The sequence below is a fragment of the Saccoglossus kowalevskii genome, chromosome 9, assembly GCF_978046115.1.
Source record: "Saccoglossus kowalevskii chromosome 9, keSacKowa6.1, whole genome shotgun sequence".
In the NCBI taxonomy this organism is placed as follows: domain Eukaryota; kingdom Metazoa; phylum Hemichordata; class Enteropneusta; family Harrimaniidae; genus Saccoglossus; species Saccoglossus kowalevskii.
In genome coordinates, this window is record NC_140649.1 from 14,266,278 (window position 1) to 14,292,838 (window position 26,561).

A 26,561-nucleotide genomic window follows, 5' to 3' on the forward strand; every position below is an offset into this window, starting at 1 on the left:
AGTACGCTGCTTGAATGTAGTATACGTGTTTACGAGTCAATCCTGTTGACTTGTCATGATATAAAATTCCCACAACTTTGCATTATTCTCAAACATCCGCCGAAATCTCATTGAGAGCGACATAGCCATGCGATTTTTTCTTTACCTTAAAATAGTTTTAAATTCTCTAAACGTCGACGCGTCCGCTATTCCGTTAATTTATGTAACCATGGTAATTGAAGTCAAAATCTCAAGCAGCTATAACCAGTTAAACTTTTTTTTAAAAATCTCACACAAACTGAATATGGTATATTGCCGATATATGTTCGGGGCGGAGCTACGTCGCAACACGTTCTATGTTGCTAAGACGCGCTCCATTGTAACATCATAATGTATTTGTTGGGGCTGTGGCGCGAGCTGCTGTGGAACGTCGGTCGAAGTGCTGGTGAAAACATCTAATGTCGATAAAACACCACAAACTCAACTATAGGAAAATTCTGAACATTTAAATGTATATATGATGCACATGTAGGGATAATCTTGTTACGCTGTTCAGGAGAGTCTCAACAACTATACTAAAGTACATTTTTTGAGAGTTTTGACGGTTGTTTTCACTCGTTGTAGTTGCCTGGTGGTGAAAATACCCAGGTATTCGCTCCCGATATTTCAAACCAATCCACGATTAAATCAAGTAGCGATTTGCAAATATACGTATTGTCTGGCGTGATAACTGCTGCCTGAGTGTGTTTTGTATGAGTCATGTATGTTTTTGTATGGATGAACAATGGATCGATGAGCAGAAAAAATAATCCGGGTGTGCATGCAGGCCACGCCTGATACACGTATGTATAATAACAGGCCACTTCCCACCACTCACCTGCTTATCTCGGTCAGTAAATGGGCCACGACATGACTTGGCTGGTCTGGTCTGGTCTAGGGAAACCGTTTTCGAGTCTCTGACCTTGCCACAAGCTAAAAAGTCTCATTAAAAATTGAGGATTGACGTAACGATCGTGGGTTCAGTGTAGGAAACACCACAAGACAGAGGGGTATTATGAGGGCGTAGCTTCTAAAAAGTTTTAAAAAGTGGTGTTAAATACTATGAAACCGATGATTTAGAAAACAGAATACTATACATGCTACTAGTCGTGATTTCTATGGTTTTAAAACATACTACGAATTTTGATTTAAATATGGTCAATCGGGACTCTGAAGAGGAATGCCAGTTCAAGTCAAATGACAAAAAGCATGATTTATTAATAACCAGGTGTACCGTCAACCAGATAACAGCCGTTCCCAACTTGCAACTATAACATTCCTTCATCACTCTGTATTATATTAACAACAGTTCAATTTCACTATAAATGTGGTCTTAGTTGCTCAGGAAAATATACAAACACGAGTTTCATTGGAAACTATGATTATTTTACATAACGGTTAAGTACTTGAAATGCTGATTGTGTTTGCTCTGGCAGTATCCCGGAGAAGGTAGTCAACCAGAATCAAAATCTACCGCCAATTTGTTGGCATTTTATGAACGTATCTCCTACTTCCAAAATTATCTGACGTTTTTTGTACGTTTGACATATTTACGACCAAATGATACAACCTGACTAGCGTGTCATATCTCTAATACACGCTAATACACAATATTATGCATAATATTACTTTTTTCTTTATTTGTTAACACCTAGAGTTAACATTCCAATGTTTTGTAATGCTGAAACCATATTCACACATTCGCCACACCACGCCAAGTGGACACCACGACGCTTTCCTTATTTGGCAAGTTTTAAAGGTCTAACCAAACACATTTTAAATTTAGCGTGATTCTGGTTATAAAAAGCATGTGTACAGTACACAGAAAATACATACTGGCACTAGGTTCATAGTAGATATTTACGTTACACTGTGTGCTTGGCCCCTTTTCAGATGCCGACGCTCAGAGACAAACAGTGTACCCTACACTTTGAATAATTGATGCCTTCACCCGAATAACGATCCACAGTCCACACCCCACTACACCTCCGGTACCCTTTTTACTATTACAAGTGAAACTCTCGTCATGTACAGGATTCAATTAAAAGTCTTGTCAAATGGTATGCTATCAAGTGTTCGGTTTATTGAATGCGGTGATGTCGCCTTTCATGTACTAACAGCGCAACAAAAAGTAATGTCTAGAATACAGGATTTAAAATAAAAGAATTTCTAACTGGTAAAAACCCTAGTCTCGTCACTTATAGCCAAGCATAATTGCCACACTCCCTAAAACCACTCTATAATTAACATAATAATTGTCAATCGGGAAATATTCTGCGTTCTACAGATGTCCTAAATATTATTAAAAAATTATTTAAACAAAAATATTTTGTCTCATAAAAAAATACAATATATTAAAAATTAAAGTGGTTCCAATTATAGATTTCTAATTATTGGAATGTGTTAGACAGTTGTAAACAAGTATACCAACAAAATGCAAACGTGACCAGCGTAAAAGTGAGCACGTGTTTCTGCGTATAGAAATGGAACACTTTGACACATTTGTGATTAGTACAAAAAAAATAATGTCATATTAATCAATATTTGATTGAAACGATGGGTTGGAAAATGAGATTGGCCTCGAAGCGAACTCAGCATCCTCATCTTCGAGATACACTGTCCCACTCTCCGCTTTACACGCCGTTTCTGCCATAACTTGTCTTCCAAGATATCTATTGCTGCCACGTCTTGCTTCTGCCGATAAGGCCTGTATGCGTTCGATTTCACGAGCCTTCTTGTTCCGTCGATGGTGTCTTATTGTTATCATAGTTATGATGCCGAGTACCGAGACAGCTGCCACTGTGATCATCGTCGGTAGAAGCCACTCTATTGAACCTGTAATTAATCCCACACAGTTTAAGTGATTAAACATTTGACATAGGGGGTGACCGGTGTAAACTTTTTTTCTAGTTGTCTTATCTGTACATTTTTATTTTTCTTAAATGTGCCAACATCTTTTCTCTGCAACACTTTGCATGCAACTGATTTTCTGTGTCTGGCTTGACTTTGTTTATACAATTATATTACCCGTCCCTCATGATTTCAAAATTGTCCTTTTTACCAAATCGTCTAGCCATGATGAACAGTGGTCGCGTTGATAGGAAAGATTAGAACACAGTCTAAGAGGCACACAAAGTATCGTGGCTCTCTCTCTACCATGACGATGTTTCAGCGGCCATTTACGAATAGAATATATTGACATTGTCATTCGATTAATGAACAACCTTCTGACAATTCTATTATAAATCACAATATGAAACACTCACCAGAATCTTCAGATTTGTCTTGGTCACCAGTAAGTGCATCTATAAACAAAACATTTTTTTTTTCATAATTATAAAGTACATAATTACGACCTGGGCATAGGACATAGATAATGCAAGCTTGTGATTATGATCAATAAATGTATCAAGATAAAGAAATACTCACCGGAACATGCATGTTCGTTGCAAGGTATCTGCTGTGAGTCTTCACCCACACAGTCTAAACCACCATTGGCTGGACTAGGATTCGAACAGTCTCTTTTGATTACAAGTACACCTCCACCACATGACTCACTGCATTCAGTGCTCTCGTACCATACACCCCAACCGCCGTTAACGATGACAGTGACTTGTTGGATAGCAGAGAGCTCGCCGGGTAGAGTTCCAGCTGCTTTGTCTTGTTGGAAGGTTGATTCTATATTGTGTACAACGTCAAGGGTGGCTTCAGAACTGCGTTCGATTTGTCTGCCCACATCCTAAGTATAAATAGGTGATGACATAATTATTATATAAATAGTAACTTATATACTAGTATATGACATTTATTAGTTTTAAATACTTAATTCACTTACGATGACAACACGGAATATGGAATGTGTTTCTCGTCGACGTCTTGAACTATCTTCCCAGCAATCCACATCACTGCACGACGAAATGCCTGCTACATTATCTCGAACATACTCTCCAAACTCGTCACATATCTGAGAAGCCTGCAAATTTGATGAATGTAAATGTCTTTATAAACTGTAGATATTTTATGTATAGGATATTGAATGAGTGGAAGGCAATCGTTCATATATTGAAAGAAGCAGGACACGAGTTCATTATCTGACTTACAATAACAGCACCTGAAGTTTGTACAGGCCAATCACGTTCTACCTGGAGTTTGTACTGGCCAATCACGTTCAACTGATTACGTGGGTACACGTATTTCTGACTTTGTGTCTAGTGTCCAAATAACAGATACATATTAAAGATACTGCAGATGGACAACGTTACACTAATGAATATTTCCGACTACCCTGTGAACGTGACAAGGTTCGAATGCTAAACATCGAATTCAAGGTACATCGAAGAAGAATTTGTTGGCCTGGTAACTTGAACAATTTGACAACGGGATGTGGGAGAGTCCGTCATATTGTGTTTCCCCACATTTCTATGAATCTTTTTAACAACTCACGCATCACAATTCTTTCACGATGAAAATATTGTTTGCTCGTGAACATTCTACATGCTAATACATTGTAATATGCTCGATGTATGTTTGCCGAAGCGTGCCACTACACGTATGTCCGACATTCTGAGATCATTTCGGACTATTATATTTGAAATAAAGGAAGCTACACTGCACAGTATTGAGCGATGTCGTGATATCACGCGTTAATGGACTGTGCGACGCTCTTTGTTCACGGTATATTTATTACACACAGGTACAGTGAAGACCACAATACTATATATACTGTATTTCCTTGTAATTAACATGTGTTCAACTGAACTTGCTGACCTATCAACTTTGTGCCGATCCCCAATGATTTGACACTGACTGACACAGTTTATTATATGGTCGGAATTTGTGCATGTTCAGGTCCCAGGCGCACACAAAGCATAACGCTGCGGGACACTACGAGTCTGGGGTCACATAGCTCACATTGTCTCGTGCGCAGTTTTACGTCAATGTTGAATAAAGAAAACTGGGATTACCTATTAAATCACTTAAGCGAAATCGCAGGCTGTACACGTCGCGTGGGAACCATATTGAATTCACGGTACGACAAATCCCGTGTATACGACTTGAAAACGAAAGTTTCTTTTCCACTGATGTCAGCAAACTATATACAATTATTATAATTTTTAAACATTTGATTCAAGAACAAACGCTTTTGCCCATAGGTGATGAAATGCCGGAGTGATATATTGTAAATGGCTTCATTCCATGCACGCTACATGAACAATTCTATATACTGTGAAATACTTTATTTTAGCTGCAATTAATTTTCGCTGAAAAGACTTTTTGGGTATTTTTTTCGGAATTTATTTTCACTGTTTTCTGACGAGTTGAATGTAAAATATAGGAAAAAATGTATTCCATGGATTTTATTTTCACTGAATCATTCCTTCAGCGAAAATGAATTCCAAGTATAAGTATTTTTCAGTGTAGCCCCACAAAACATACTTACTGATCGCCCATCAACATCAATATCTACAACAACGCATCCATCCGATGAACCGTCCCGGTGATCTGCACATGGTCTGTTATCAGCCGATCTGTCTTGGATACTGTCGGAACAAATACTGCTACAAGAATCGCCAACGCAATTTACGTCCACCGGCAAGCAATTACTGTCAGATGGACAGTCAAACTCACTCTCACAGATTTGGTGGCCATTAAAGTTCTGGATAAAAAAAATAGAAAAATGTCGGAATATAAGAATAAAATGTCGTGGAACTACATGCCTCGTCACTAAATTGTATTTAGGATTAACAACGCCTGTATTTTACTTCTACACCAATTTATACAGGATGTGTTGTTGGCGTCGAAAACAGTAACGGAGGACGGATGCATTCACACTTTATAACGGTTGTGTGATGCGACGGTTACTTTGGCAACCAATTGTACGTAGTTTTAATGTAAAGATGAGCATGCGATCACGCGAGTTATCAATACGTGGGAACATATTGAGTACGAAGTTATTTCTACTTTTCAACGCCAGTTTCGGGTCACCATTTGTATTTATTCATTAGCTATTCATAAAATGTTCAATAATTTTTACAGCACGCCAACTTTTCACTTCTAGACTACTTACTCAGTATTACTTAAGATAAAACTTGCGGAACCGATAACCACATAAATACGGATATGATAGACATCAAAATCTGTCGGGACAACTATTTATTAAAGACTGTCCATAAGTATGGTTTGTAGGTTTCGTGCAAAGTAGTACGAGATATGCCGGTGGATTGGTTGAACACTCGGTCAGGGGGTGCGTACCGTTTTTAGTTGCAACATATCCCATGCTCAACATTCAACTCAAACACATTCATAATTTTGAGTTATCAAATTAGAGTAAATATGACACAGTTTGCGAACTGTCCTTTTGTAGAAATGCCTTCCGTGTTACACCACGTGCTTACTGAAAGATTGAAATGATAAGAGTCGGGTCGCGAACAATTGGGCGATGTGGGGGAGAGATGTGACCAGATGTAAAAACAAAGCTTTATATAACTTTTAACTTACAGTTTGGGCAGTGTCTGTTGTACAGTCTATGACGCTATTCCGACATGTACACGCTTCACACGTTGTTTCATCATTCGTCCAATTATGTCCGTTTGGATACACGACGCCGTCGCGTAAACAGTGCCCTAAACACATTGTATGCAAATTAGTAAAAACAAAAATAAAAAAATCTATACCTAACGATTATCATACCAGCGCGAAATTCAAAGTGAATATCTAAAAACTTACCTTCGGGTACACCAAGATTACAGAGGTTTCCTTCGCAACAGTAGTTACATTTGTTACTAACAGCGCCATCAGAACATTCCCCGGGGTTATTTAGCTCTCCGTTAATACATGCCTGTGTAGTCATGAAACAAATCAATATATAATCAATTCTGAATCGATACACCCTGAAAGTAGTTTGTTCAATTATAACAAATCTGTCTTTCATTACATAGATGAAACATTGTTTTTATACACGGGTATATTTTATTTCCGACAAAAATATAATAGATTCAGAGAAAAAAATATATATAGTTTGTCATTTCAAGGTCAGTCAAAGATTACATTATCTCTTATCAGCTGGATTAGAACATGTACGAACACAATTTCTACTCTATCAGAAATATTTAGATAAGATAAGATAAGCGCAAAACTTGATGCAACTTGAAATGTCATCTAGCTGGCATTGGCGCCTCGTGTGTCAAGTGTTGTGACTACAGCAACAGAGATATGTCTCAATGTGCTCTCAAATCCCTCCTTCAACCCACACACACACAAAAAAACATGTTATCAACTTGCGATCTGTGTAATGATAAGTGTAACCTAACAAGTTGATGATTTATAATGTACAATTGACTTCGATAAGCTAGGGTGACGATAGAAACATAACCTGTTGAGCTTTGCATACACATTGTGTGAGTTACGAGTGTGCACTGGTCGTTGAAAGCAAGCGTTTCAGTCCGTACCGTTAAAAATTAAAACTGCTATATTGGCAATAAAAAGAACACCCACCTGTTCTTGTTTGCACCCTTTGGATATCAAAATCTCTCCCTGTTTGTTCCACAATTCTGTTTCGCATCGAGGCTAGAACAAAGTGATTGCATTGGAATGTAAAAACAAAATAGAATTGCATGATATTTCAGAAGTATGAATAAAGAATCACTTCTAAACTACACTCACTGTATTCATATTGCATGTCTCTATATTATTTGCTCCAATACAGTCTTCATTATTCTTTTCATTCTTGCATGTATAACATACTTCTGTGCCACTAGCCCCAGTACTTGGCTGGTGTGCTGAAGTGGTCACGATTGCATTCGGTTCTCTAGTTGTAGTTTTTGTTGTTGTGGCCACTTCGTCTACTATAATTACAGAAACAGATATATAATTATGCACGCGTTCACATTTATTAGATTATTTCGAATAAAAACCTTACGCAGCGCGCGCTCGAATTTATAAATAAACAATGTTTTTTACACGTGTTGTATATGCCGTGTGGGACCCATATTGAACGCGACGCAACACGACGGCTGCGGCGGTAATGTCGAATCTACTAGAAGCGTCATTTTAGAGCGATGCGTGTGAGGTTTAAATTGTTGAAATAATGCCTGGTACGAAGTTTCAGTTGGATGAGCTCGCATTGTAACTGATGTCACCTTATGCCATCGCACACTAATGGGTCCACTCATTTCAATGAGACAAAATCCCTGTCTAACACAAATATTTGCACAAGAAAGCGGTAATCTAACAAAGCGTAAGTAGATGTCGTACGAATGATATTCAAGTAAAAAGGTAAAACACCCCCCGCCGATAGATAGGCCGTCACAATGTTGATGCAATATTTTGCCATTTTTGTGAATTTATTGAGAATTTCTCTGTTAATTTTAGGATAAATAGACAAATAACCCACCTTCCTCGCAATGCACCCCAGAATATCCATCGGCACAGAAGCATTCATATCCGCCAATGTTGTCTTTGCAAGTTGCGGCATGTTGGCATGGGTTGCTAGCACACTCGTTCAAATCTGCGACGAAAAAGACACAATATTTCGCCGTTGTTGTAAAAAAACAATAATTGCCAAAATATGGTTATAGAAACTTGAAATTTTCAATGATGGTGTGGTCAATTAAAAATGTGTATATTTAACAATGCCGGTGTCGATCATTTTATTAGTGGGTACAAAGTGATTAAAAATACGCCAAGAATGACAGTTTTTTGTCGATTTTCAATGAGCCAAAATTATTCGCAGCCTCTCTTTCCGTATATTTTGCATACAAAGGTATACATATTAATTATTGAAAGATTTTATTGACGACTAAAGGTGAATTAATAAATTTTGTTATTTTATTACTTTAGTGCAATGTCGTGTCATAGGCCCCACTTGATTACGCACAGGTTGAGGTACGAGGATGTTGTCTGAGTTAATCTACCGTCCAAAATCATCTAAAATATAAATGTTAGGGTGTATCTCCTACTCAGTGAGTTTTGTCTGCAATTTCACGCGAAATTCGTCCTTGTAGAGGAGGACCATCCCCCTATTTTCAAATGGAATATGCTATAAATGTCCGATGACATACAGTACGCGAATGCCACGACCTTTCAGAATTTGCATATACAACTTGGGCTCTGCACGCAAGAACTGCTTACGAATATTGTCGAAGCATTCTATAGACTAAAAGTCAACGACCGATATCGAGTTCTAGATAATTCAATGCAAATAGGTTTGATCACAGCATTTTTTTGAGTTTTGTGTTCTAACCAGACTAGGAAGTTTCTTCTTAGCACAGCGAAACTCTCACGTGATCTATATAAAATTTGGCCGACTATTAACGTGAAAAAATGCATAAAAAAGTGTTATGATATTTATGATATAAAAGTACTCGGACAATTTCCGGGAATAAAGATATTTGACTTGAGTAAGCAAACAATTTAGAATTTGGAAAGAAGAAAAGCAGTGTTTATAAGTATTGTGATTGGTCGGAAAACACTAGGTGTATTTCAATTGGAGAAAATACATAACAAGCGTACATTTATCATGTTATTTTGGTTAGTGGGTAGGAATCATTCCAATCATGAGATTTGACTTTCCTTTGATGAACTCTCAAATAATTATCTCATAATTATCGAATTTCTAGATAGATATTAGACAGAGTGGTGGTGTCAGACTTTACTTTTTCCGGAGTAAACATTCTAGGATAATTATCGAAGTTTTAAATGGGCATTAGATCAATATTAGACAGCGTAGTGATGAGGTCCAGCGGTAAATGTAATGTTTAGGTCGGTATTGGGTTTTGTTTTTTGGAGGCAGAATTCTCTGATAATTACTTTTATATCGATGTTGATTGATATCGAACACAACAATATTTTGATCCAACTTCACTTTTCTCTTCAGCTGAATTTTCTAATAATTATCGATTTTTCGTTTACATACTAATAGGGACACAATTTTAGTTTTCGCGGAGACAAATATTCTCGGATAATTATCAAATTAGTTGTTGATACTAAACATAGTGGTATTGGGTTCAATCTTGATTATTTTTTAGAGGCTGCAATCTCAGAAAATTACAACTGGAAACACCTGTGCGGAGCGAAACGACCACTTCACGTAATCACGATTGATGGTTACAGTGAGGGTTTCCTGATAAGCAGTGTGCACCAGTGCATCACGTGTCATGTGTCGTGTCAATTACACATATACTTTATAATAACATGCCAAATATTGAATTCGTCGAAACAATGACGTGTCGAATTGTCTACCTCCACGTGTCATATTTGGAAGAGCAAACGTGACATTTGAAGACAATTGGCCAAACTCTAGACCAATAAGGAATGATTGCAGTATTTTGTTTGTGGCCTGAACGCGTTAATGTCTGTTTGTAGTTATATTTAAATGTGGTATTACAGTATTCACCACTTACCCGTTTCACAATTGTCTCCATAGTAACCATTTGCGCACACGCATTCATAATAACCAACTCTGTCGATGCATGCTCCACCATTTTGACATGGACTGCTATGACATTCGTTCTGTTCTGTTGATAAGAAGTGTCCATAAAAACTATTCAGTAAATAGTTCGGTGCGTAAGCCCAAGCCTCTACTTTGCGACAACATATTACATAATGCCGAAGTGAATATATTATTACTGAGCACCAGTCGAACCACAGTGTTGTGCACTGTGTACACTAATACTGAACACTACACTGTGCACACTAATACTGAACTCTACACTGTGCACACTAATACTGAACACTACACTGTGTACACTAATACTGAACACTACATTGTGCACACTAATACTGAACTCTACACTGTGCACACTAATACTGAACACTACACTGTGTACACTAATACTGAACACTACACTGTGTACACTAATACTGAACACTACACCTTGCACACTAATACTGAACACTACACTGTGCACACTAATACTGAACACTACACTATGCACACTAATACTGAACACTACACTGTGCACACTAAAACTGAACACTACACTGTGCACACTAATACTGAACACTACACTGTGCACACTAATACTGAACACTACACTGTGCACACTAATACTGAACACTACACTGTGCACACTAATACTGAACACTACACTGTGCACACGAATACTGAACACTACACTGGCACACTAATACGGAACACTACACTGTGTACACTAATACTGAACACTACACTGTGCACACTAATACTGAACACTACACTGGCACACTAATACTGAACACTACACTGTGTACACTAATACTGAACACTACACTGTGCACACTAATACTGAACACTACACTAATACTGAACACTACACTGTGCACACTAATACTGAACACTACACTGTTTACATTAATACTGAACACTACATTGTGTACACTAATACTGAACACTACACTGTGTACACTAATACTGAACACTACACTGTGTACACTAATACTGAACACTACACTGTGCACACTAATACTGAACACTACATTGTGCACACTAATACTGAACACTACACTGTGTATACTAATACTGAACACTACACTGTGTACACTAATACTGAACACTTCACTGTGTACACTAATACTGAACACTACACTGTGCACACTAATACTGAACACTACACTGTGCACACTAATACTGAACACTACACTGTGTACACTAATACTGAACACTACACTGTGCACACTAATACTGAACACTACACTGTGTACACTAATACTGAACACTACACTGTGCACACTAATACTGAACACTACACTGTGTACACTAATACTGAACACTACACTGTGTACACTAATACTGAACACTACACTGTGTACACTAATACTGAACACTACACTGTGTATACTAATACTGAACACTACACTGTGTACACGAATACTGAACACTACACTGTGCACACGAATACTGAACACTACACTGTGCACACTAATACTGAACACTACACTGTGTACACTAATACTGAACACTACACTGTGCACACGAATACTGAACACTACACTGTGTACACTAATACTGAACACTACACTGTGCACACTAATACTGAACACTACACTAATACTGAACACTACACTGTGCACACGAATACTGAACACTACACTAGCACACTAATACTGAACACTACACTGTGTACACTAATACTGAACACTACACTGTGCACACTAATACTGAACACTACACTAATACTGAACACTACACTGTGCACACTAATACTGAACACTACACTGTGTATATTAATACTGAACACTACATTGTGTACACTAATACTGAACACTACACTGTGTACACTAATACTGAACACTACACTGTGTACACTAATACTAAACACTACACTGTGCACACTAATACTGAACACTACACTGTGTACACTAATACTGAACACTACACTGTGCACACTAATACTGAACACTACACTGTGTACATTAATACTGAACACTACACTGTGTAGACTAATACTGAACACTACACTGTGTACACTAATACTGAACACTACACTGTGTACACTAATACTGAACACTACACTGTGCACACTAATACTGAACACTACACTGTGCACACTAATACTGAACACTACACTGTGCACACTAATACTGAACACTACACTGTGTACACGAATACTGAACACTACACTGTGCACACGAATACTGAACACTACACTGTGCACACTAATACTGAACACTACACTGTGTACACTAATACTGAACACAACACTGTGCACACGAATACTGAACACTACACTGTGTACACTAATACTGAACACTACACTGTGTACACTAATACTGAACACTACACTGTGCACACTAATACTGAACACTACATTGTGCACACTAATACTGAACACTACACTGTGTACACTAATACTGAACACTACACTGTGTACACTAATACTGAACACTACACTGTGCACACTAATACTGAACACTACACTGTGTACATTAATACTGAACACTACACTGTGTATACTAATACTGAACACTACACTGTGTACACTAATACTGAACACTACACTGTGTACACTAATACTGAACACTACACTGTGCACACTAATACTGAACACTACACTGTGCACACTAATACTGAACACTACACTGTGCACACGAATACTGAACACTACACTGTGTACACGAATACTGAACACTACACTGTGTACACTAATAATGAACACTACACTGTTTACACTAATACTGAACACTACACTGTGTACACTAATACTGGACTCTACACTGTGCACACTAATACTGAACACTACACTGTGTACACTAATACTGAACACTACACTGTGCACACTAATACTGAACACTACACTGTGTACATTAATACTGAACACTACACTGTGTATACTAATACTGAACACTACACTGTGTACACTAATACTGAACACTACACTGTGTACACTAATACTGAACACTACACTGTGCACACTAATACTGAACACTACACTGTGCACACTAATACTGAACACTACACTGTGCACACGAATACTGAACACTACACTGTGTACACGAATACTGAACACTACACTGTGTACACTAATAATGAACACTACACTGTTTACACTAATACTGAACACTACACTGTGTACACTAATACTGGACTCTACACTGTGCACACTAATACTGAACACTACACTGTGTACACTATTACTGAACACTACACTGTGTATACTAATACTGAACACTACACTGTGTACACTAATACTGATCACCACACTGTGTACACTAATACTGAACACTACACTGTGTACACTAATACTGAACACTACACTGTGTACACTAATACTGAACACTACACTGTGTACACTAATACTGAACACTACACTGTGCACTAATACTGAATGTTAAATAAACAGTGTTGATATTAAGGCTAAACCATTTAATAAAATAGGGAGAGGTGCTTGTTTCTGTGTTGCTGTACATAATGTACACTCTACATTACACCAGCTTTTGAATTTTTCATCAAAATGACATTGTGAGTAACTTCTACATTCTACATTTTAATTAGGTGATTACTATCAAACTTGATATACATGGTTAATCTGTATGCATAAATGACCTTTCCTCACCCAATGCAGTGATTGTCACCAGTGGCGGCGGTGCAGGGGAAGGGAACAGTCGCCCCCTCGAAAAAATGTTGGGTGTCCCCCCTCCAAAGTCAAGCTGCAACTTTTTGTGTCAGTAAAATTTGCCCCTGAAAATGCAGGAAATAGTTTTTCAGAAGGTCTATATTTCAAAATTGTTAAGGGGGAACATGCCCCCGGACCCCATAGTAAGGTCGTGCCTTCGGCGCAAGGTTGGTGAGCAGACCCCCCCCCCACATGCCTCTGGTCCCTGCCCTTTGTAGTCCATTTACCCATATTATACTGTTATCTGCCCCGCATATGTAACGATATCCCCATCTTATGATTGATCTGTCCACCTTTACGAATACAGGGCAAGCCATGTGTAGTTCAACTATGTAATCCTCATATGTACGCAATGGTCACCGTTTGTGTCGGCGCTCTGATAATTTATACTAGTGTGTGGTTAGAATATCGTTGTTATCTGATAACACTGTGTGTAAAACATGCAGGTCGTAGCAAACGTATACATTATGTTTCAAGATTTCCAAAACGGCACTCAGTTAACAGTTACAATGGATAAGAAGTGGCGTTGTTGTTTTTGTTTAAAGAATTAATAAAATTCCACCACAAGCATACATCGTCAATTAAGAACAATGGTTGTCTTTCAAATACAGCCTTAACGTGAGTACAAGAATATCTATTCATGGAATCTGTGTCCAACTCTCACCTGTCTCGCAATTAGATCCAGTGAAGCCATTTTCGCATGTACAGGTGTAATGGTCGATGTGGTCCTGACATGTTCCACCATTTTGACAAGGCTGGCTGTTACAGTGATGACCTGCGTAAATATAAGGTGAAGGACATCTTTATTTATCATCATTTATCTGTCACATGTCCTACCCAGACGATAATAAGAATAATAATATGCATAATTTACAACAACAATCACTTCCTCATATCACGAAATACTCTACAATCGAGAACTTTGCGTATATTCACCTATACAACGTTTGCCATTTCCTTGATAGCCATCGTTACAATGACATCCATGCTCCCCGTTTTTCTCTCCACAGTATGCATTGGGGTCACATCTAATGGCCACACAATCAACTACACCGTCTTTCCGACAAGTGCAATCTTCGTCACATTCGTCCAAAGTTACAGTCTCTTCAAACTGTGCAAAATTACAAAGATTATAAGATAAGAAACAACGTAATCTTCAGCCACCACTTAGTTGGCAATTTAGTGAAGGACTCGAAGTCCATTAATCAATCTAGACAGCTCTGTGCCTCCTCTACTTATATAGCATAGTGATGATAAATAGTTGGATCGGACTTGAAATCTGAAGTATTCAAAAGCACGAATAAACAAACCAGTCCTACCTGAAGATACTTGCCGCCATGTTCACATGGACACTGGTTATCTGGAACACATTCGCCCAAGTTTAATAAGAAACCTTCTTGACAGACACATCCGTCCACTAAACGTCTATCGGGACATTGGTAGTGTGGTGACTGGTCGATACAGGTATCGGGACAAGGCGACGTTGCATGAGTATACACGGTACCATCTTTGCACAAAGCAGCTAAAATAAATATAATTCATTAATCACAATCCGTAACAAACAGATGTGACATACAGGCGAGACCTTCATTTATGTACCCTATATCTAAAACCAGTTCGAGTGTTTTTTTGTTGTCAAACCAAGAGGTGATACGTTAATAAAATATACATACGACATAGGTCGTCTCGTCTCCAGTCGACTGGGATTCTGATGTCGAGACAGACTTGTGCGTACACTTCAGCGTTCATGCACAATCCACTTTTGTCTGGTAATTTAGCACAGAGGTCAAACATGCACGCTGAGAAGAAATCTTCCGGGTCAATGGCATCGTGGCACACGGCAAATGGTCCTGCAATGACACACACAACACATGTATTATGTTCCTAAGTGGTGAGGAACATCATGCCACAACGACTAGACACTGATCTGAAACAATTCGTGATGGTTTAAGTTACTCGTGCTAAAACAATTTTGTGACCAACCATTTGTATCTGTGAACACTGAACACAATTCATGAGCCTCGGTTGCTATGTCTACATCCTTGGCACACGGATTACAACCACCTGCATGGGAATCACATTCTTTTTCGTTAGCCACCCAGGTATTACCAAACATTGCTGCACGATGGGCGTGTTCTATTTCAATCGGCATCTAGAAATGACAATCAAATACGAGCGAAATATACTTTTATACAAGTTTATTACATCTGCGAAGAATCACTGTGTAATTAATTCAAGTAAAAAATGCTGATGTACATCTTTATTTTCTCATATCTGCAAGAGACGATTACTAATCTGGACACGTCAGCTCTTACGCTGACATGAAATGAATGAGTCAATTATCGTAAAACTCTTAGTAATAGAGATGCGTTAACGTGAATTGAATGTGGGAACAGTACTAGTCGTTGAGCATCCCATTGATTTTTCTGGACAATATATTCTCTAATGCAGATTGTAAGCGTATTATAGATGTATTCTGGAACAATGCAGACAATGGGATAATTATACATAAACGATGTTATATTTTGAGTAATAAACAGTACACCTATTAAATGACTGTTGCATTCCTGGACCTGTTCACCATTACCACCAACATGTTAATATTCTAACAGGCAATCAATATGTTATGCCCTGATACTTACTAGTCTTCCTTCAATATCCGTAAAATCGTCTTCTGGGTCATCATTGTAGTTACCACACAATCCTCTTAGTATACCCTTGTATGTACCCGGTGCCTTGACATCGCCATGGTGGTAACCATCCCACCTAACTATAAGACCAAAATCAACGAAAACACTCTGGAAAGAAGAATAACGCACGTTGAATTAGTTGCAGTAGTATTAGAAATGTTGATCGAACCCATTATCAAAACATAAACTGTAACATTATACGTGTTTTATCTTATAACAATACTTACAACGTAGCTTCCAGTATCCCTCACTGCAATCTGTGGAGATACGTTATATGGCAGAGTAACCTGCTCCCCGTTCACTGTAACTTGTTTTCCTCTCATAAGCCGTACTTCCTGTTAAAGGAAAATAATAGTGCTTATACTAGACATCTCTCCTACAAAGTCTGCTTTTTGCATATTGTAAAACACATGTGATCGTATTTAAAACAAATGAAATGTTTTTTTTCACCTCTCCGTAAACTATCACTATCAATTCTTGTGTGACACTTAGAGTCTCATCTCCTGCTTGGAACGCCTCATTGTTTGCCAGGACTCTAAATGACGTCATCTCATACGTAGCACTTTCTGATAAGATGTAAATACAGTCTCCCTGGAAGTCATACTTGACCCCGTCATATGTGATATAATGTGGATCGCCCCAGACATAACATACACTGTATTCTGCCCAAATATAAATTATTAATATTAGTCTTTAATTGACTACTTCTGGTGTGGTCGATATATATTAAAATTAAATATTAACTACATAAACGCATAGACTAAGTGACGGTGCGTGATACATTACTAAGACAAGGAACGAGTGTGGGTGAATAGTATTGTCATCTCAAATATTATACTCGCCAAATGCAGAGAAAAAAAATTAAAAGCAGCTACTTCTATTTCAGTTTTTTAATTCAATATAACAAACATGAAATAAACGAATGTGTAGTTACGCATAACTCATAGTAAATATTAGACTTAGAAATATGATTAACAGCTTGATATAGACCCACACATCTTCTGAAAACAGAGTGACTGATATCCCCTGTGTTGCCTGATTGATAGCAGTGACTGATATCCCCTGTGTTGCCTGATTGATAGCAGAGTGACTGATATCCCCTGTGTTGCCTGATTGATAGCAGAGTGACTGATATTCCCTGTGTTGCCTGATTGATAGCACTAGTTTACATAGTGCAAATTCTGGAAATATGACTTTTATGACCATTGAGTAACCTAAGGTACTCATTTTACTATTCATACTGTGAAACATTTTGCTAACTTTTTTCAACTAACCTTGTTCACAGTTGTGACCATAAAATCCTTGTGGACAAAGGCAGTCATATCTACCTATACCATCGATACACGTTCCGCCATTTTGACAAGGATCACTGCAACACTCCTCAAGCTCTTTTTCGACAAAAATAAAAAAACGCATAAAATTTAATTGAACGGGTATTTCAATGTTATATACGAATCATTCAAGCATGGTTCCAATAACAGAACAAAAAATCTGTAAAAAAACAATATCACATTACCTGCACAAAATGTTTCTTCCACTGGGGGTTCCCAAATACCATCATGGCATTGTGTATAACCTTTGCCGTGTCTATCATAACCAACATTGCACTCGAACGTCACTGTAGTGTTAGTTAACACAGGGTAGTCATATTCCTGTACTTGATAACCATTCTCTGGAGCGCCAGGATCACTACACATCGGTTCACATGTAGGAAGCTCACCAAGCCATGTACCATCTTCACCACATATGATTGCTTGTTGTCCTTCCATATCATAACCATCATCACAACAGAATCGTACAACAGTGCCAGACGAAACAGGATATGTGTACTCATCGGCTTGGTGTCCATTCTCTGGTGACCCAGGGTCGTCACATCCACCATTACATTCTGGAATCACATCACTCCATTCACCATTGTTACAAGTTATAGAACTCTCTCCATCCATAAAGTAGTGCTCCTCACATTCAAATGTTACAGTTGTGCCAGAACATACAGGATACTCATAGTTCTCTACCTGCTTACCATCGCTGGGAGTACCTGGGTCTTCACACTCTCTATAGCATTCTGGCAGTGGATCTGTCCAGCTGTGTTCACTGCAGGTGCTCGAATATGACTCAATACACGCATGTGTTACTGGATCATGGAGGTGGTAGCCACTATCGCAAGTAAAGAAGACTTCAGTTCCATCAATCACAGGATAGTTATGACTGCCTTCTTGTCCACCATTATCTGGGGAGCCAGGATCCAAACACAGAGGAGTACAGGTAGGTAGAGGATCACTCCAAACTCCCTCCTCGCAAGTGGATATATCAGATCCAACGAGGGTATGCTTCTCATCACAAACAAATGTAACATTAGTTCCAGAACAAACAGGATAGCAATGATCTTCCACTTGTTGTCCATCTTGTGGTGCACCAGGATTATCACAGTTTGGTCGGCATTCAGGAAGAGGATTTGTCCATGAACCATCGGCACATGTAGTGCTAGAGTTTGTTATGCATTCTCCTGTGATGCTGTTATGCAATGAATACCCTTCATTGCAGGCAAAATAAACTGTAACACCATCACTAACAGGATATTCATGTTGTCCAACTTGATGGCCATTTTCTGGTACCCCCGGATCAACACACAATGGCTCACATGTTGGAGATTCATGGTCCCATGATCCATCTTCACAAGTCAAAGTATCAGAGCCCACCAACTCATGTAATGGGTCACAAGTATATGTTACTTGGGTGCCTGAACATACTGGGAATTCATAGCTCGCTATCGTCTTGCCATCAGTGGGGGTACCTGGGTCTTCACACTCCTTATAGCATTCTGGCAGAGGATCTGTCCAGCTGTGCTCACTGCAAGTAGTCGAATATGATTCAACACACTCGTGTGTTACTGGATCATGGAGGTGGTAGCCATTATCGCAACTAAAGAAGACTTCAGTTCCATCAATCGTAGGATAGTCATAAGTGCCTTCTTGTTCACCATTATCTGGGGAACCAGGATCCAAACACAGAGGAGTACAGGTAGGTAGAGGATCACTCCAAACTCCCTCCTCGCAAGTGGATATATCAGATCCAACGAGGGTATGCTTCTCATCACAAACAAATGTAACATTAGTTCCAGAACAAACAGGATAGCTATGATCTTCCACTTGTTGTCCATCTTGTGGTGCACCAGGATTGTCACAGTTTGGTCGGCATTCAGGAAGAGGATTTGTCCATGAACCATCAGCACATGTAGTGCTAGAGTTTGAAATGCATTCTCCTGTGACGCTGTTATGCAGTGAATACCCTTCATTGCAGGCAAAATAAACTGTAACACCATCATCAACAGGATATTCCTGTTGTCCAACTTGATGGCCATTTTCTGGTACCCCCGGATTTACACACAATGGTTCACAGGTTGGAGATTCATGGTCCCATGATCCATCTTCACAAGTCAAAGTATCAGAGCCCACCAGCTCATGTAATGGGTCACAAGTATATGTTACCCCTGTGCCAGAACATACTGGGTATTCATGCATTTCCTCCTGTTGTCCATCATCTGGAGTTCCTGGATCATCACATTCTAGTCTACAAGATGGTAATGGTTGTGTCCATGAACCGTCTTCACAAACAGTCAGCCATTCATCTACACATTCATCTGTATTTGGGTCATGTAAAGCGTATCCCTCATCGCATTCAAAATACACTTCAGTATCTTCTGGTGCTGGGTAGTCATGATCTCCAATTTGCTCGCCATTTTCAGGATTACCTGGATCAGGGCATAATGGTTCACACACTGGTGTAGGGTTTGACCATTCTCCATCATGACACTGTGTTGAATCAGTTCCATTTAGTTCATAACCAACATTGCATTCATACTCCACAACTGTACCAGTGCAAACAGGATATTCATAGTTATCTTTCTGTTGACCATTTTCTAATGTGCCCGGATCATCACAAGGTTGTTTACAGTGTGGTAGGTCATCACTCCAACTTCCATTTTCACATGTTATGTTTGAATATTGCATACATTCAAAGGTGCCCATATCAAACAACACATAGCCATTATCACAACCAAACTCCACAACAGTACCATCTGAAACTGGATAGTCATGGTCTCCAATTTGATGTCCATTCTTTGGGGCCCCAGGATCTTCACATGTCGGGTTACAACTAGGGATTGGGTGATTCCATTCACCATCCTCGCATGTCAGTATTTCTTCTCCATGAAGTTCATGAGTGTCACTACATACAAATGCAACATCTGTTCCAGAACATACAGGGTATTGAGAATCACCAACCTGGCTTCCATCACTAGGTGTTCCAGGGTCATCGCACTCTGCTTTGCATTCTGGGACAGGATCACTCCAATGTCCATCCAGGCATGTTGTGTTATAATATCCCAAACAGCTTCCTCCATCTGGATGAAATAAATCATATCCTGCATCACAATAATAAACCACTGTGTCTCCTTGAGATGTTGGATATGTTGGATCACCAACCTGTCCACCATTATCAGGTGAACCTGGATTTGTGCACATAATCTGACATTCTGGTGGTGGGGTTGTCCATTCTCCATCTTCACAAGTACTTGATGGTGAACCAATCACTTCATAGAGGTGATCACAAACATAACCAATGACTGTTCCCTCACATACAGGATACTCGTATTCTTCATCTTGTTCTCCATTTTCTGGTTGTCCAGGGTCTTCACAGGTAGGTTGACAGGTTGGCACAGGTTCTGTCCATGTTCCATCTATACACTCACTTACTACTTCATCAAGACATGTTTCGGTATCAGTGTCATAAAGGGCATAACCAGTATCACAATAGAAAGATACTTCTGTCCCATGAGACACTGGGTATTCATAATCTTCATTTTGACCACCATTGGTTGGACTGCCAGGATCAACACACTTTTCTATGGGGTAAATGCAATTTATATATTAATGCTGCCAACATATCAATGGATGTTCAAACACACTAAGTCTAGCAAACAATAGAGAATCATTAAATATAAATAATCGACATGTCCCTTTAACATGCACTACTCACCAATACACTCTAAGCCACTGCCTTCAAAATAGGGTTCATTACATGTGCATTTTCTAATGCCGTCAACAATATCACAAGAAGCATTCTCATCACACTCCATCGGTGTACAAACCATGGTATGATCTTCTGTACACTCGCATATCTCTGTACACCCTGGACCGACAGGGGTGTCGCCAATCTATATCATACATATACATACATATTATTCCCCATCCACTGGCAGTAAATCGTTACTGGATTATGCTGATTCAGTGCATATTACATTTTCAAATCAAAAAACTAATTCTGAAATATATTATACAAATAATGATAATGATTAAATCGACAATTTGTGTATTTTAAATTAGTGCACCTGGTAATATTTCCCGTTCATCTCGCAACCACATTCCGATGGGTCAGTGCATGTGTCATCATTAAGTACAGTACCATTAGGACAGAAACATCCTTCAACACAGTCTGTGATCAGACAATGGTCGCTAGCTTCAGGTTCTATACACGTATCCACGCATGGGTTACCACATTTACGATAAATCATGTCGTTGCCACAGTCCAAGGCTGCACAAAATGATAAGTATGTCTTTGTTAAGTGAAACATTTACAAGATGAAACCCAAGTCCATGGTTAATTTAAATAGAGGTCTGGTAGGCTCTACACAACCAATATGTCAAAATGCCTATGTATATCACAGCATAGCATCTCGGGGTTGGGTGGACAATAGACAAAACAGAAGAAACCCTGACATGAAACTAGTGGTAAGGTATTTTCCTAGTTTGCAAAACTGCTGTTAACTATTGTTTGGTTTTTTTGATTAACAAATGCCAATTTTCAAAATAAACAAGTATGAGTTTACAGGTATTACAAAACAGTAACACGTTTCATACAATGCAAAATTCGAGCATATCTCAAAGATAAGAAATAAAGATAAGAGACCTTGAACCTGGCCATTGTATTTATTATTAAATTATTTATATTTTATTTTGATTTGTGTAGGCAATAATATAGTAATAATTTTCTCACGGCAAAAGTCTTCATCTCTCCAGTCACCCACTTCGACTCCTTTTTCTAAACAGTCATTGGAATATGCTTCAATCGAAGGACAGTACTCGTCGGTGGCACAGTAATCGTAAAGACACGAATCATAGTACATTGTCGGATCAATCACGCCATGACAGGCAGCAAACGGGCCTAGAATACGATAGAATGTTATCAGATAAGTGAAGTGCAAGGCAATGTGTGAAATTATTTCATGTTATATATTAATGGCATGGTTCGTCGAAATATAAACGTACCGTTAGGGTCACTTATGACTCCACATTCGTCTAACCCGTATCCTGTTGGGCAGTCCGGGTAGTTATCATACGTTGGGTCGCATACATCATGAGTGGCCCAGCTATCACCAAATTCATTAATATCATCAGTCTGAAGAAAAGATTGACCATTTTTGAAAACATGCTGTTATACTTCATGTAAATCACAAAAATGCATAAGTACGTAAATACAAATATAAAAATACATATAAATATAAATATAAATAAACAATGTGTACCTACCTCTTCGCCACCTGGTTTGAAGTATCCGTCTCTCCCAAAATGTCCACATAATCCATTTGCATTGTATTTATAGGGATCGGCTGGTACTTTGATGACAACATAGTGATAACCATCATAGCTGATGTACAGACCATTGTCAGTAGTGATGACCTGTTATGAAAAATGATCCTCTAGTTACATTTACCTGAAACAATATACCCTATTTACAACTGCTCGTCGAGATCTCGTGTAGAGCGGGAGAGCACTTCTTTCTGTTTCACAAATATTACTCCATCCCATACTGTCACCGCGTCCACTGTTTCCCCGACCACTGAAACCATGGTAACACTGGACGTGATGGCAGTAGAGAGTAAAACACTAGTCGGGGGTCAAAATAAAAAAATCGTGTGGCTTTCTCACACCAAAAAAAAATTAGGATATATTTCTCCGCAAGCAGACACTGTAGCGTTGATCATAAACCTTTCAGAAGATGCGGCTTGCTCGCTCGACATGATCAACGGTCCGGTTTGTTAGATGACTTACCACTGATCTACCACTGCGTCTAACATAAACTCCTTGCTCAGGTGTCGTTGGTAAACGTGCTACGACACCATCAATCTGCACTTCGCCTTCTTCCTTAAGGGAAATCTCCTAATAGGAGAACAAACAACATTATTAACACATGATTTTACTGGGGACAACAATGAACGCAATTCAATATGTGTAAAGACGGTATACTCACAGTATTTTCGGTAGTCATGTTTACTTCTCTGGTGATAGTAAAGTCTGCGTTTGCTTCGAACGGTACATTGAGAGCTGTGATGTTAAAACTCGGTGTAGCAGATTGACTGGTTGTGACTAACATATATGTACAAGCACCCTGAAAATCGTATGGACTACCGCTGAACATAACATAATGGGGGTCTCCATATGCAATACATAATCCTCTTTCTAAAAAAGAAATAAGTTTACATTTATGTACATGACGTTTTACAATTCGTTAAATTTGCTGTGGCTCCGGGTTGCCCACATGAACATCCACGCAAGAGATCCAGTCTGGACACCAACAATAAGTTAAAGCGGGAGGGTGGTCACCTGCGCACGCGCGGGAATTGTGTTCCAATTGACGATAACAACACACGCTAAAAACGCAAAGGCTTATGGTTAGGCGCTTGATTGTAAACAATGACACACTATGGCCATCTGACGCATGCGCAGGTGACGACTCCCTCGCTTTAATTATCATCTATGAGTGAACGATCGCCATTACTGTTGCTAACACATTGCAATATTGTAGATTACAATAAACCATTGAAAAAGATAATTATATCTACGTATGTGTTTTGTTTACGGTGAATAATTACATCTGTAACATCATTACATAGTGGTATACAGATAATTTACACAAAGACACTTACCTTTAACTGTCACAACAAATGTACAGACATCTACTACAACCGCGCTATCAACAAGAGTATATGTCACTGTTGTATTGCCAATGGGGAAGTAATCTCCTGAGTAATGCGTAGAAGACAATATTGAAGTTGCTGTAGTGCATTCTGTTACCGGTTCCTCCCAGTAGACAGCCGCTTCGTCTACACCGTCGGCGTACTCGAAATCGGGATTTTCTGTACATGTTGCGAAGCCAGGAACGTCTGCGGATATACAAAACATTTGAATAATATGAGAGATGGGAATCAGTATGGTTCAGGAAAGAACTGAACTTTGAGAATCCTTTTTTTTTCTGTTTACCTGTTGTTCTGAAAGTCATCTCTACGCTGCTTACTTCTTCAGTGCCTGCTATGCTTTTCACCCTGTATATATAGGTGGTTACACGTTCCAAGCCCAAAGCCAAACACTGGGTAGTTGGATGGTCGCATCCACACAACATGTATAAATTACCGGGGCCAGACAGCAGTTCGTACCCCCATACTTCATATCTTTCGGCTATGATTCCTACATCCTGTGCTTCCCAAGTTACCAAAACAGTTGTACACGTAGGAACCGCAACTATCGTATTATAATCGACTGGTACAAGTTCCGCTGTGATTAAGATACGAAAATATATATATACATGTAATGATTGCACTGTCTTTAAATATGTATTTTACATCATACATATTAATGAGGTGAGTAAGATTTACTATAATACATATGGTAATATAAATAGTATACATGCTAATACATTCATATTATATGCCATTATTAAAAAATATTATGTAAGAGACGCTCTTGGCAAAGATTTTGTTAAATGATTTGAGAATGTACCCAATGTTGAGTCTTACGTTCTTCACAGTGTACACCAACGTAACCGACGGGACAGCTGCACAGATAGCCAGACGTCTGTTCAAGACAAACCCCTCCATTTAGACACGGGTTCGGATCACATGGATCGACTTCGTCTTGGCACTCGTCTCCTTCATACTCAGCAGTACAGTGACATATATACTCCTCGCCATCATCACAACACGTGCCACCATTGAGACATGGATCCAGTGCTTGTACGCATATGTCATCTGAAAATGAAATGATTTATTGAAAGTGTACGTGGATTTATTAAACAGTGGAGAGAATGTTGACAATTCATCAATGAACTTTGTTTCAAATGTGTAATATAATTATCAGTGGTTACATATATCATCAACTGGGTTCTTATTTCATCAGGTTTTTTTACAGGTGAAATGCATCATGGGAATGCCACGATATATATTTTGAAATAGCAATAGTCTGGCATACAGTATTTTAATTCCTTCAATTATATTTCAGTGGGATATTGTGCCTACACACATTGAGTTGACGAAATTTGCGTCAGTCGAGTGCGCGCGCATGGCACGTTCGATTATACGAATTTCGAAAACATCACTGAGGGCGCCAAGCAAGCACTTGATGTGTAAGTGAGTTTAGCTTGCCATGCTCTTATAGAAACTCACCACTCACGAGTAGAATACTATCGAGAGCTCCCCCTGATCCATCTAGTAGAACAACCGCAATTTCATACGTAACTCCTTGTTCGACTGTAGATAATGTGTACTCAAGAAAGCCAGATGCTGGATTGAAGAGGGTACTCAGGTCTTCTTGCTCAATTATAAACGTGTAGTTTCCTTCCACGGTCGGTGGTGATATGAAAATAATATATCCTGGTGAAGAGAGTGGATCGCCTTCCACGAGCCAAGTGATCGTGATGTAGTCTACGCATC

The 26,561-nt window shown here is 38.9% G+C and overlaps 1 protein-coding gene across 1 annotated transcript; it reads right to left on the reverse strand.

The window, feature by feature from the left end:
• Positions 1-1,211: 1,211 nt before the first annotated feature.
• LOC102806217 (zonadhesin-like) lies at positions 1,212-26,560 on the reverse strand. Its single transcript, XM_085503951.1, has 35 exons — positions 26,557-26,560; positions 26,295-26,411; positions 25,650-25,880; positions 25,117-25,407; positions 24,783-25,019; positions 24,107-24,315; positions 23,908-24,015; positions 23,386-23,535; positions 23,125-23,254; positions 22,853-23,020; positions 22,188-22,390; positions 21,836-22,013; positions 20,318-21,701; positions 19,563-19,933; positions 18,315-19,184; positions 18,073-18,186; positions 17,249-17,460; positions 17,026-17,133; positions 16,751-16,906; positions 16,092-16,260; positions 15,782-15,958; positions 15,428-15,630; positions 15,045-15,219; positions 14,773-14,883; positions 10,419-10,532; positions 8,411-8,524; positions 7,681-7,862; positions 7,513-7,584; positions 6,745-6,856; positions 6,517-6,641; positions 5,459-5,674; positions 3,854-3,991; positions 3,448-3,757; positions 3,285-3,323; positions 1,212-2,853 (listed from the first exon to the last, which is right to left on the reverse strand). Exons 1-35 carry the CDS (start codon positions 26,558-26,560, stop codon positions 2,552-2,554), a joined length of 7,800 nt encoding a protein of 2,599 aa, XP_085360077.1. The 3' UTR covers positions 1,212-2,551.
• Position 26,561: the final 1 nt, after the last annotated feature.